The 12,051-nt window shown below is 45.2% G+C and overlaps 2 protein-coding genes across 2 annotated transcripts in view; both read left to right on the top strand.

The window, feature by feature from the left end:
- Positions 1-6,867, top strand: part of LOC130075709 (acylamino-acid-releasing enzyme-like) — a 36,416-nt gene extending 29,549 nt beyond the window's left edge. Inside the window, 2 exon segments of the mRNA XM_056240469.1 lie at positions 6,037-6,149; positions 6,737-6,867. Coding sequence (XP_056096444.1) covers positions 6,037-6,149; positions 6,737-6,842 — 219 coding nt within the window. The 3' untranslated portion in view covers positions 6,843-6,867.
- A 1,533-nt stretch (positions 6,868-8,400) lies between these two features.
- Positions 8,401-11,733, top strand: tlr9 (toll-like receptor 9). The gene has a single exon (XM_056240468.1). The coding sequence runs from the start codon at positions 8,465-8,467 to the stop codon at positions 11,636-11,638; it is 3,174 nt and encodes a 1,057-aa protein (XP_056096443.1). The 5' UTR covers positions 8,401-8,464; the 3' UTR covers positions 11,639-11,733.
- Positions 11,734-12,051: the final 318 nt, after the last annotated feature.

Genomic DNA, 12,051 nt, shown 5'->3' on the forward strand with positions numbered 1-12,051 from the left:
GTTCATGCGTGTGTAGCGTTCATGCGTGTGTAGCGTTCAAGCGTGTGTAACGTTCATGCGTGTGTAATGTTCAAGCGTGTGTAACGTTCATGCGTGTGTAATGTTCAAGCGTGTGTAACGTTCATGCGTGTGTAGCGTTCATGCGTGTGTAACGTTCATGCGTGTGTAGCGTTCAAGCGTGTGTAACGCTCATGCGTGTGTAACGTTCAAGCGTGTGTAACGTTCATGCGTGTGTAACGTTCAAGCGTGTGTAACGTTCATGCGTGTGTAGCGTTCATGCGTGTGTAGCGTTCATGTGTGTGTAGCGTTCAAGCGTGTGTAACGCTCATGCGTGTGTAACGTTCAAGCGTGTGTAACGTTCATGCGTGTGTAATGTTCAAGCGTGTGTAACGTTCATGTGTGTGTAGCGTTCAAGCGTGTGTAACGCTCATGCGTGTGTAACGTTCAAGCGTGTGTAACGTTCATGCGTTTGTAACGTTCATGCGTGTGTAGCGTTCATGCGTGTGTAGCGTTCATGCGTGTGTAACGTTCAAGCGTGTGTAACGTTCATGCGTGTGTAACGTTCAAGCGTGTGTAACGTTCATGCGTGTGTAACGTTCATGCGTGTGTAACGTTCATGCGTGTGTAACGTTCATGCGTGTGTAACGTTCATGCGTGTGTAACGTTCAAGCGTGTGTAACGTTCATGCGTGTGTAACGCTCATGCGTGTGTAACGTTCATGCGTGTGTAACGTTCATGCGTGTGTAACGTTCATGTGTGTGTAACGTTCATGTGTGTGTAACGTTCATGCGTGTGTAACGTTCAAGCGTGTGTAACGTTCATGTGTGTGTAACGTTCATGCGTGTGTAACGTTCATGCGTGTGTAACGCTCATGCGTGTGTAACGCTCATGCGTGTGTAACGTTCATTTGTGTGTAACGTTCATGCGTGTGTAACGTTCATGTGTGTGTAACGCTCATGTGTGTGTAGCGTTCATGCGTGTGTAACGTTCATGCGTGTGTAACGTTCATGCGTGTGTAACGTTCATGCGTGTGTAACGTTCATGTGTGTGTAACGTTCATGCGTGTGTAACGTTCATGTTTGTGTAACGCTCATGCGTGTGTAGCGTTCATGCGTGTGTAACGTTCATGCGTGTGTAACGTTCATGCGTGTGTAACGTTCATGTGTGTGTAACGTTCAAGCGTGTGTAACGCTCATGCGTGTGTAACGTTCATGCGTGTGTAACGTTCATGCGTGTGTAACGTTCAAGCGTGTGTAACGTTCATGCGTGTGTAACGCTCATGCGTGTGTAACGCTCATGCGTGTGTAACGCTCATGCGTGTGTAACGTTCATGCGTGTGTAACGTTCATGCGTGTGTAACGCTCATGCGTGTGTAACGTTCATGCGTGTGTAACGTTCATGCGTGTGTAACGTTCATGCGTGTGTAACGCTCATGCGTGTGTAACGTTCATGCATGTGTAACGCTCATGTGTGTGTAACGCTCATGCGTGTGTAACGCTCATGCGTGTGTAACGCTCATGCGTGTGTAACGTTCATGCATGTGTAACGTTCATGCGTGTGTAACGTTCATGCGTGTGTAACGCTCATGCGTGTGTAACGCTCATGCGTGTGTAACGCTCATGCGTGTGTAACGTTCATGCATGTGTAACGTTCATGCGTGTGTAACGCTCATGCGTGTGTAACGTTCATGCATGTGTAACGCTCATGTGTGTGTAACGCTCATGCGTGTGTAACGCTCATGCGTGTGTAACGCTCATGCGTGTGTAACGTTCATGCATGTGTAACGTTCATGCGTGTGTAACGCTCATGCGTGTGTAACGCTCATGCGTGTGTAACGTTCAGGCGTGTGTAACGTTCATGCATGTGTAACGCTCATGCGTGTGTAACGCTCATGCGTGTGTAACGCTCATGCGTGTGTAACGTTCATGTGTGTGTAACGTTCATGCGTGTGTAACGCTCATGCGTGTGTAACGTTCATGCGTGTGTAACGTTCATGCGTGTGTAACGCTCATGCGTGTGTAACGTTCATGCGTGTGTAACGTTCATGCGTGTGTAACGTTCAAGCGTGTGTAACGTTCATGCGTGTGTAACGTTCATGCGTGTGTAACGTTCATGCGTGTGTAACGCTCATGCGTGTGTAACGCTCATGCGTGTGTAACGTTCATGCGTGTGTAACGTTCAAGCGTGTGTAACGCTCATGCGTGTGTAACGTTCATGCGTGTGTAACGTTCATGCGTGTGTAACGCTCATGCGTGTGTAACGCTCATGCGTGTGTAACGTTCATGCGTGTGTAACGTTCATGCGTGTGTAACGTTCAAGCGTGTGTAACGTTCATGTGTGTGTAACGTTCATGCGTGTGTAACGTTCATGCGTGTAACGTTCAAGCGTGTGTAACGTTCATGCGTGTGTAACGTTCATGCGTGTGTAACGTTCATGCGTGTGTAACGTTCATGCGTGTGTAACGTTCATGCGTGTGTAACGTTCATGCGTGTGTAACGTTCAAGCGTGTGTAACGTTCATGCGTGTGTAACGCTCATGCGTGTGTAACGCTCATGCGTGTGTAACGCTCATGCGTGTGTAACGTTCATGCGTGTGTAACGTTCATGCGTGTGTAACGCTCATGCGTGTGTAACGTTCATGCGTGTGTAACGTTCATGCGTGTGTAACGCTCATGCGTGTGTAACGTTCATGCGTGTGTAACGCTCATGCGTGTGTAACGCTCATGCGTGTGTAACGCTCATGCGTGTGTAACGCTCATGCGTGTGTAACGCTCATGCGTGTGTAACGTTCATGCGTGTGTAACGCTCATGTGTGTGTAACGTTCATGCGTGTGTAACGTTCATGCGTGTGTAACGCTCATGCGTGTGTAACGTTCATGCGTGTGTAACGCTCATGCGTGTGTAACGCTCATGCGTGTGTAACGCTCATGCGTGTGTAACGCTCATGCGTGTGTAACGTTCATGCGTGTGTAACGTTCATGTGTGTGTAACGCTCATGTGTGTGTAACGTTCATGCGTGTGTAACGTTCATGCGTGTGTAACGTTCATGCGTGTGTAACGCTCATGCGTGTGTAACGTTCATGCGTGTGTAACGCTCATGCGTGTGTAACGTTCATGCGTGTGTAACGTTCATGCGTGTGTAACGCTCATGCGTGTGTAACGCTCATGCGTGTGTAACGTTCATGCGTGTGTAACGTTCATGCGTGTGTAACGCTCATGCGTGTGTAACGTTCATGCGTGTGTAACGTTCATGCGTGTGTAACGTTCATGCGTGTGTAATGCTCATGCGTGTGTAACGCTCATGCGTGTGTAACGCTCATGCGTGTGTAACGTTCATGCGTGTGTAACGTTCATGCGTGTGTAACGCTCATGCGTGTGTAACGTTCATGCGTGTGTAACGTTCATGCGTGTGTAACGCTCATGCGTGTGTAACGTTCATGCGTGTGTAACGCTCATGCGTGTGTAACGCTCATCCGTGTGTAACGCTCATGCGTGTGTAACGCTCATGCGTGTGTAACGTTCATGCGTGTGTAACGCTCATGTGTGTGTAACGTTCATGCGTGTGTAACGTTCATGCGTGTGTAACGCTCATGCGTGTGTAACGTTCATGCGTGTGTAACGCTCATGCGTGTGTAACGTTCATGCGTGTGTAACGCTCATGCGTGTGTAACGTTCATGCGTGTGTAACGTTCATGTGTGTGTAACGCTCATGTGTGTGTAACGTTCATGCGTGTGTAACGCTCATGCGTGTGTAACGTTCATGCGTGTGTAACGTTCATGCGTGTGTAATGCGTGTGTAACGTTCATGCGTGTGTAACGCTCATGCGTGTGTAACGTTCATGCGTGTGTAACGCTCATGCGTGTGTAACGTTCATGCGTGTGTAACGTTCATGTGTGTGTAACGCTCATGTGTGTGTAACGTTCATGCGTGTGTAACGTTCATGCGTGTGTAACGTTCATGCGTGTGTAACGTTCATGCGTGTGTAACGTTCAAGCGTGTGTAACGTTCAAGCGTGTGTAACGTTCATGCGTGTGTAACGTTCAAGCGTGTGTAACGTTCATGCGTGTGTAGCGTTCATGCGTGTGTAACGTTCAAGCGTGTGTAACGTTCATGCGTGTGTAGCGTTCATGCGTGTGTAACGTTCATGCGTGTGTAACGTTCATGCGTGTGTAGCGTTCATGCGTGTGTAGCGTTCAAGCGTGTGTAACGTTCATGCGTGTGTAATGTTCAAGCGTGTGTAACGTTCATGCGTGTGTAATGTTCAAGCGTGTGTAACGTTCATGCGTGTGTAGCGTTCATGCGTGTGTAACGTTCATGCGTGTGTAGCGTTCAAGCGTGTGTAACGCTCATGCGTGTGTAACGTTCAAGCGTGTGTAACGTTCATGCGTGTGTAACGTTCAAGCGTGTGTAACGTTCATGCGTGTGTAGCGTTCATGCGTGTGTAGCGTTCATGTGTGTGTAGCGTTCAAGCGTGTGTAACGCTCATGCGTGTGTAACGTTCAAGCGTGTGTAACGTTCATGCGTGTGTAATGTTCAAGCGTGTGTAACGTTCATGTGTGTGTAGCGTTCAAGCGTGTGTAACGCTCATGCGTGTGTAACGTTCAAGCGTGTGTAACGTTCATGCGTTTGTAACGTTCATGCGTGTGTAGCGTTCATGCGTGTGTAGCGTTCATGCGTGTGTAACGTTCAAGCGTGTGTAACGTTCATGCGTGTGTAACGTTCAAGCGTGTGTAACGTTCATGCGTGTGTAACGTTCATGCGTGTGTAACGTTCATGCGTGTGTAACGTTCATGCGTGTGTAACGTTCATGCGTGTGTAACGTTCAAGCGTGTGTAACGTTCATGCGTGTGTAACGCTCATGCGTGTGTAACGTTCATGCGTGTGTAACGTTCATGCGTGTGTAACGTTCATGTGTGTGTAACGTTCATGTGTGTGTAACGTTCATGCGTGTGTAACGTTCAAGCGTGTGTAACGTTCATGTGTGTGTAACGTTCATGCGTGTGTAACGTTCATGCGTGTGTAACGCTCATGCGTGTGTAACGCTCATGCGTGTGTAACGTTCATTTGTGTGTAACGTTCATGCGTGTGTAACGTTCATGTGTGTGTAACGCTCATGTGTGTGTAGCGTTCATGCGTGTGTAACGTTCATGCGTGTGTAACGTTCATGCGTGTGTAACGTTCATGCGTGTGTAACGTTCATGTGTGTGTAACGTTCATGCGTGTGTAACGTTCATGTGTGTGTAACGCTCATGCGTGTGTAGCGTTCATGCGTGTGTAACGTTCATGCGTGTGTAACGTTCATGCGTGTGTAACGTTCATGTGTGTGTAACGTTCAAGCGTGTGTAACGCTCATGCGTGTGTAACGTTCATGCGTGTGTAACGTTCATGCGTTTGTAACGTTCATGTGTGTGTAACGTTCAAGCGTGTGTAACGTTCATATGTGTGTAACGTTCATGCGTGTGTAACGTTCATGCGTGTGTAACGTTCATGCGTGTGTAACGTTCATGCGTGTGTAACGTTCATGCGTGTGTAACGTTCATGTGTGTGTAACGCTCATGTGTGTGTAACGTTCAAGCGTGTGTAACGTTCATGCGTGTGTAACGTTCATGCGTGTGTAACGTTCATGCGTGTGTAACGTTCATGCGTGTGTAACGTTCATGTGTGTGTAACGTTCAAGCGTGTGTAACGCTCATGCGTGTGTAACGTTCATGCGTGTGTAACGTTCATGCGTGTGTAACGTTCATGCGTGTGTAACGCTCATGCGTGTGTAACGTTCATGCGTGTGTAACGTTCATGCGTGTGTAACGTTCATGCGTGTGTAACGTTCATGCGTGTGTAACGTTCATGTGTGTGTAACGTTCAAGCGTGTGTAACGCTCATGCGTGTGTAACGTTCATGCGTGTGTAACGTTCATGCGTGTGTAACATTCATGTGTGTGTAACGTTCAAGCGTGTGTAACGTTCATGCATGTGTAACGTTCATGCGTGTGTAACGTTCAAGCGTGTGTAACGTTCAAGCGTGTGTGTTGTTCGTCAGGTGAAAGCCCCAGTCCTCCTGATGTTGGGTGAGCAGGACAGGCGTGTTCCCAGTAAGCAGGGTGTTGAGTACTACCGAGCGCTGAAGGCGTTGCCGGTGCCGGTGCCGGTGAGGTGAGCACAGCGAATCATTCATATCAAAGTCATTACAGTTCGCATGGATACACGGAAGCGACTAACAATTCTGTATTATTAATTTTTAAGGCCAGACAAGTCATTTGTTGAGGTCAACGCCTGTACACATTTATATTCAAACACACACACCTATAGACTAAACACGTGATACACATGTGCACGCCGTAAGCGCTTTCACAGATTCGGTTTTGAAGCTTACGCGGAGATTATAACATTTTCATCATGTTTCAAATCTTGCTAAACCTGTTGTAAAGTTTGCGTTCTCGAGCTCCAAACACTGCTGTGTGTGAATGAACGGCCGGAACACAGTAAAGTGTCTGTCTTCTGTTAGAGCGGTGTCGTGTTAGCGGCCCCTAAGTTAATAAGTAATGATCTTTGCAACGGAAGTGAATCAATCAAAACTAACTTTATCTGGACAATAACTTTATTACAATAACTGCTGTAAAGCCTAAACACTCTCTGTTACTGTAATCTCCTGTTATCACTGTAAAGCTGCTGTGAAACTCTATATTGTTAAAGCGCTGTATAGATGAAGGAGACTTGACTTGACATTCGTGTGTCCACAGATTGCTGTGGTACCCAGGCAATAATCACGCTTTGTCCAAAGTTGACGCAGAATCGGATGGGTTCGTAAACGCCGCTCTCTGGGTCATCCAACACCTTTCTCTGTGATGTCACTTCCTCCACATAAACCATAATCAGCTCTACTCATGATTCGACCATCTCTCTCATTGATAACAGCTGCATCGCCACACTGAGGCATTAACTCAGGCATTCTCTTGCTGCTTTTTCCTTGAATTTATTCAGATCTCAATCAAAATCGCTCATACTGAAGCGAAAAGCACTTGACGAGGTTCACAGGCATATTGTGTGATATTTGAAGAAATGGAAATGATACAATGCCATAAGTATGTTTTAAGTAATTAAATCTAATTTACACTACATCTGAAAAATACTACAATTCTTACTGCTTTTGAAAATGGCTTTAGTGTTCAGTTATTGGCTAATAATATCTGTGCCAAGCTGACCGGTTCTTTTGTAATATGGTTTCTTTCTGGGATATGTACTAAAGAACTTGCTGCATTCTTTTCAATAAAATGTACTGATGACTTTCTGTAAGGCTGATTTTAACCTTTTTCCATGACGTGCTCTAAACCTCATCCCTGCTGGTCTCTTTTCACATTAGATTATTTAGTTTCTCAAGTATGGTATGTGTGCGCCATCAATATCTGTATAGAGCTAGATAACAACTCATGCTATGATCATGCAATAAGAGAGGGGGGGAAATCCGGTTTAGTGCAAGAGAGAAACATATTGTGTCTAAAGCCCCGAAAGCCTTTCATTTGTCAGGAAATCTCTCTCTTAATTTCAGTAACTATTTTTAAACCAAGAATAACTAATATTACTCCTTCTTGCATCACATGCCTCACCACTTCTGAACATCTGTTCCCAGAGTGTGCGTGTGTCTGTGTGTGTGTGTGTGTGTGTGTGTGTGTGTGTGTGTGTGTGTGTGTGTGTGTGTGTGTGTGTGTGTGTGTGTGTGTGTGTGTGTGTGTGTGTGTGTGTGTGTGTGTGTGTGTGTGTCTTTCAGTTACTCCACACTTTTCTTTCACTTCCATGAAAAGGTGAACACTGTTAATATAAATACTCAGACCCTGCGCTTCTGATTTCTTTGCTTCCCCGTGTGAATGTAAAGATACACAGTGTTGTGGAGTTGTGAGATTTGGATTGCAAACCTTTGGTAAGTGATATTCTGTGTTTTAAATATGTTCCTTATGATGGGGAAGGCAAGCAAATAATTTACAGCACGACATATTCAATACTCAGTAAAGTAAATCCTACATAGTACAGTGAATAAATATTGTAAGTTAGTTTATTTGCTATAAAATATTTGAATGTGCATATGCTTTTATTATCGTTTTACTTTACGTAGTATATGTAACAAGTTAGTAATGCACTTTGTAGTTCTAGTGAATATAGCACAGTAAAAAGTAAATGCAGCTTATCTTGCATTGCAGTTGTTTTCTTCTAATATTATTGTTCTGGTGTGTCTAGGCCATGTTTGGACAGGCGTATCTGCTTCTCATACTGAATCAGCTTCATCTTTTTGCAACTATACATCCAGAATTTTAAAAACTTTAAATCAAATACTTGTACGTGCATATGCTTTTATTACCTTTTTACTTTACATAGTAACTGTAACAAATAGGTAATGCACAGTTCAAGTGAATATAGCTAAGTAAAACTTTCATTGCTGTTTTTAACTAATATTATTATTCTCATGTGTCTAGGCCATGTTTGGATTTGGCTTTTTGGTTCTCATACTGAATCAGTTTCATCTTTTTGCTACTATGCATCCTGGATTCTATCCATGTGAAAGTCACACTTCCAAGGACGGACACGTAAATATCGACTGCCAGCACAGACGTCTCGGTAAAATCCCCAAGTTCACATCCCTCTCTGCCGTATCACTCAACTTAAATCTAAACCATATACACTACATTAAAGGGGATGCATTTTCTGGTTTACCCAATCTCAAGCATCTCAGCTTGATGTGGAACTGTGTACCAGAACTCAAAGAGCAGAGATGGCCTTCATGCAACCTGAATGTTGATCCAGAAGCATTTGTCGGACTCAGAAACCTGACTTCGCTCCAGTTAGCAGGGAATAGCCTGAAGAGCATTCCTCCTCTGCCAAAGCAGCTTTTGGTCTTAGGACTGGAATTTAACAACATCTTTCATATCGTCAAACCTCTCGGTACACCTCTACTGAAACAACTACTGCTCAGCAAGAATTGTTTCTACGCCAACCCGTGTGATCAGTCTTACTTTATCGACCCACGTGTGTTTCAGGATCTTCCTGAGCTTTTGAACCTTACCCTTAGTTACAACAATGTGACCGCTGTTCCCCAACATCTCCCACTTTCACTGGAAAGCCTAGATTTGGGAGAGAACAAGATTGAACGTATTAACAAAGACTCTTTTGGCAATCTTACATATCTGCGACATCTGAACCTCGGTTGGAACTGCCAAAGATGTGACCATGCTTCCGAACCCTGTTTCCCATGCCCGGACAACCAGTCTCTGCATCTGCATCCGGATGCGTTTCTGCATCAGAACGACTCTCTAATCAGTCTAAGTCTGCGAGGAAACTCTCTTCGTACACTTCCCCGGCATCTCTTCCTGCAGCTACACAATCTCCGAGATCTGGATCTATCCGACAACTTTCTAGCCTATGCCATACAGAATGGCACCTTTTATGAGGAGCTCCAGCATGTTGTGTCCCTCAGTCTGCTTTACAACTATGAACCCCTGAACACCTTCTCTGAGTTGATTCTGTCACCAGCCATAGAGAAGATGACGGCTTTAAGAGAGTTGTATCTGAGTGGATTATTCTTCAAAGAACTGTCGGACCACAGCCTCGCACATCTGATCAAACTCCCAAGACTGGAGTCCCTTGAGCTGCGCATGAACTTCATCTGCTCCATTAGCATTGATTCGATTAGCAAAATGAGGAAGTTAAGAAGAGTGGGACTCTCCCAAAACATGCTTGCTTTCAGTCCATGTTACTCAACCTGCAATTCTGAAGACACATCAAATTACCAAACCCTTGATAAACGCCACGACCGTGAACATTACAACTTGCAAATCCCAGAAGTCCCAGAGCTGAACTCTAAGCAGGGCTCTGACGGAGATCACTGTCCTTTTTACTACTCAATGTGGCATTTCAAAAAGCAGATCTGCTCTAAAAGCCTGTTTTTTGACCTGTCTCAAAACAACATCCCATGGCTGAATGCAAGCACTTTCAGCGGCATGGAAAACGTGGTATGCATAGATCTATCCTACAACTACATCAGCCAATCTTTAAACGGCCAACAGTTCTCAAGTCTAAGCAAACTAGCTTTCCTTAATATGGCGCACAACCGCATCGACCTGTACTCTGAAAAGGCGTTTCGAGAGGTTAGTGGGACGCTGAAAGCTCTTGATCTCAGCAATAACGAATTCCACTTTGTCATGAAGGGAATGGGACATCGCTTCACGTTCCTTTTACACTTGTCGTCTCTTAAAGTACTGAGTCTAGCGAACAATCACATCGGTTTACGAATCTCTAACGTTCTCAATAGCACTTCCCTGAAGTACTTTGTGTTCTCGGGGAATCGTTTGGACATAATGTGGGACTCTAGGCGTAACCAATACGCGCATTTCTTCCAAGGTCTTACTAACCTTACACACTTAGACATTTCTGAAAACCATCTGAAATCATTCCCCCCGGAGGTGATGGTGAACTTGCCTTCGAGCCTCCAGGTGCTCCGCGTCGACTCCAACATGCTGAGCTATTTTCCCTGGGCAAACATCTCAGTCCTCAAACAGCTCTGTTTCCTGAACCTCAGCTCAAACATGCTTTCGTTCTTACCTTACATCCATTTTGAGCTGCGTCTCATAAGCCTGGACTTAAGTCACAATCGGCTAGTTGCAATCCCAAGGGTTTTCCTTAGTCAGGCAGTGCACCTTAAACACCTAATGCTCAACCACAACCAGCTGAAGATCCTTGACGTACACGCTCTTCCCTTGTCGTTTCATAAAGGTGATGCTTTCTGTGCGGCTGGGGGGAATAATAATGCGTCCTCCTGCAAACTTGTCCTGCACGCCAATCCTTTTATCTGTAGTTGCATTATCTCCGACTTTGCCAAATTCCTCAGAGAAACTGAGCTGGATATCCCACACCTCACCACACAGGTTCACTGTGCTTACCCAGAGTCATTGGCCGGCGTGAACGTCCTCTCGGTTGACCTTCGCTCCTGCCAGGAGATATTTGGGGGATTCGCTTTACTCTGTACGTTATTGTTGACATTGGCCGCGACCAGCATTCCCCTGTTAAAGCATCTCTACGGCTGGGATCTGTGGTATTGCATCCAGATTTTATGGACCGGACACAAGGGACACACTCCAGCCAACGGGAACACGGCCGATAACCAGTACGATGCGTTTGTGGTCTTTGATACGAGTAACAAGGCTGTCAGAGATTGGATCTACAAGGAGATGATTGCGAGATTGGAGAGCAGGGGGAGATGGCGCTTTCGGCTTTGCCTAGAGGAGCGTGACTGGTTGCCTGGAGTATCTTGCATAGAGAACCTCCACCAGGCGGTGTACAGCAGCAGAAAGACGGTGTTTGTGTTGACCAGCCCTAGTGGCTACACTCACGCGAGTGGGATTGTCCGACAAGCCTTTCTTCTGGTTCAGCAGCGGCTTCTAGATGAGAAAGTGGATGTTGCCGTTCTTGTTTTGCTGGACCTTGTCTTCCCCAAGTTCAAATACCTTCAGATGAGGAAGCGGCTCTGCAAGAAGTCCGTCCTGTCGTGGCCCAAGAACCCGCGAGGGCAGCCGCTCTTCTGGAATGACTTGCGTGTCGCTCTTGTTTCTGACAATGTCAAAGCCTACAACAAAAATGTCACAGAGGGCTTCTTATAAAAAGGCTAAAGTGTATTGAGAATATGTAGTTTATATGCATTGAGAATATGTATTTTATGTCGTCCTGTTGTTTAGTTGATTTTTGGTCGGGGATTGTGGCTTAAAACTTATCTTTGAGCACCAAAATTGCATTTAAATTTGTTTTCCTTGAAAAAAAAAGAAAAAAATCAGTGTACCTTAAAATATCTTGAATGTAACTCGACACCCTTGCCTCATCTTTTTGCAACTATGCATCCAGAATTTTAAATACTTGAAAAAAAATCAAATACTTGTATGTGCATATGCTTTTATTACCTTTTTACTTTACATAGTAACTGTAACAAATAGGTAATGCACTTCACAGTTCAAGTGAATATAGCATAGTAAAACTTTCATTGCCGTTTTTAACTAATATTATTGTGTCTAGGCCATGT

Source organism: Rhinichthys klamathensis, unplaced genomic scaffold, assembly GCF_029890125.1.
Source record: "Rhinichthys klamathensis goyatoka isolate OS25496 unplaced genomic scaffold, OSU_Roscu_1.1 h1tg000599l_1, whole genome shotgun sequence".
Classification (NCBI taxonomy): Eukaryota; Metazoa; Chordata; class Actinopteri; order Cypriniformes; family Leuciscidae; genus Rhinichthys; species Rhinichthys klamathensis.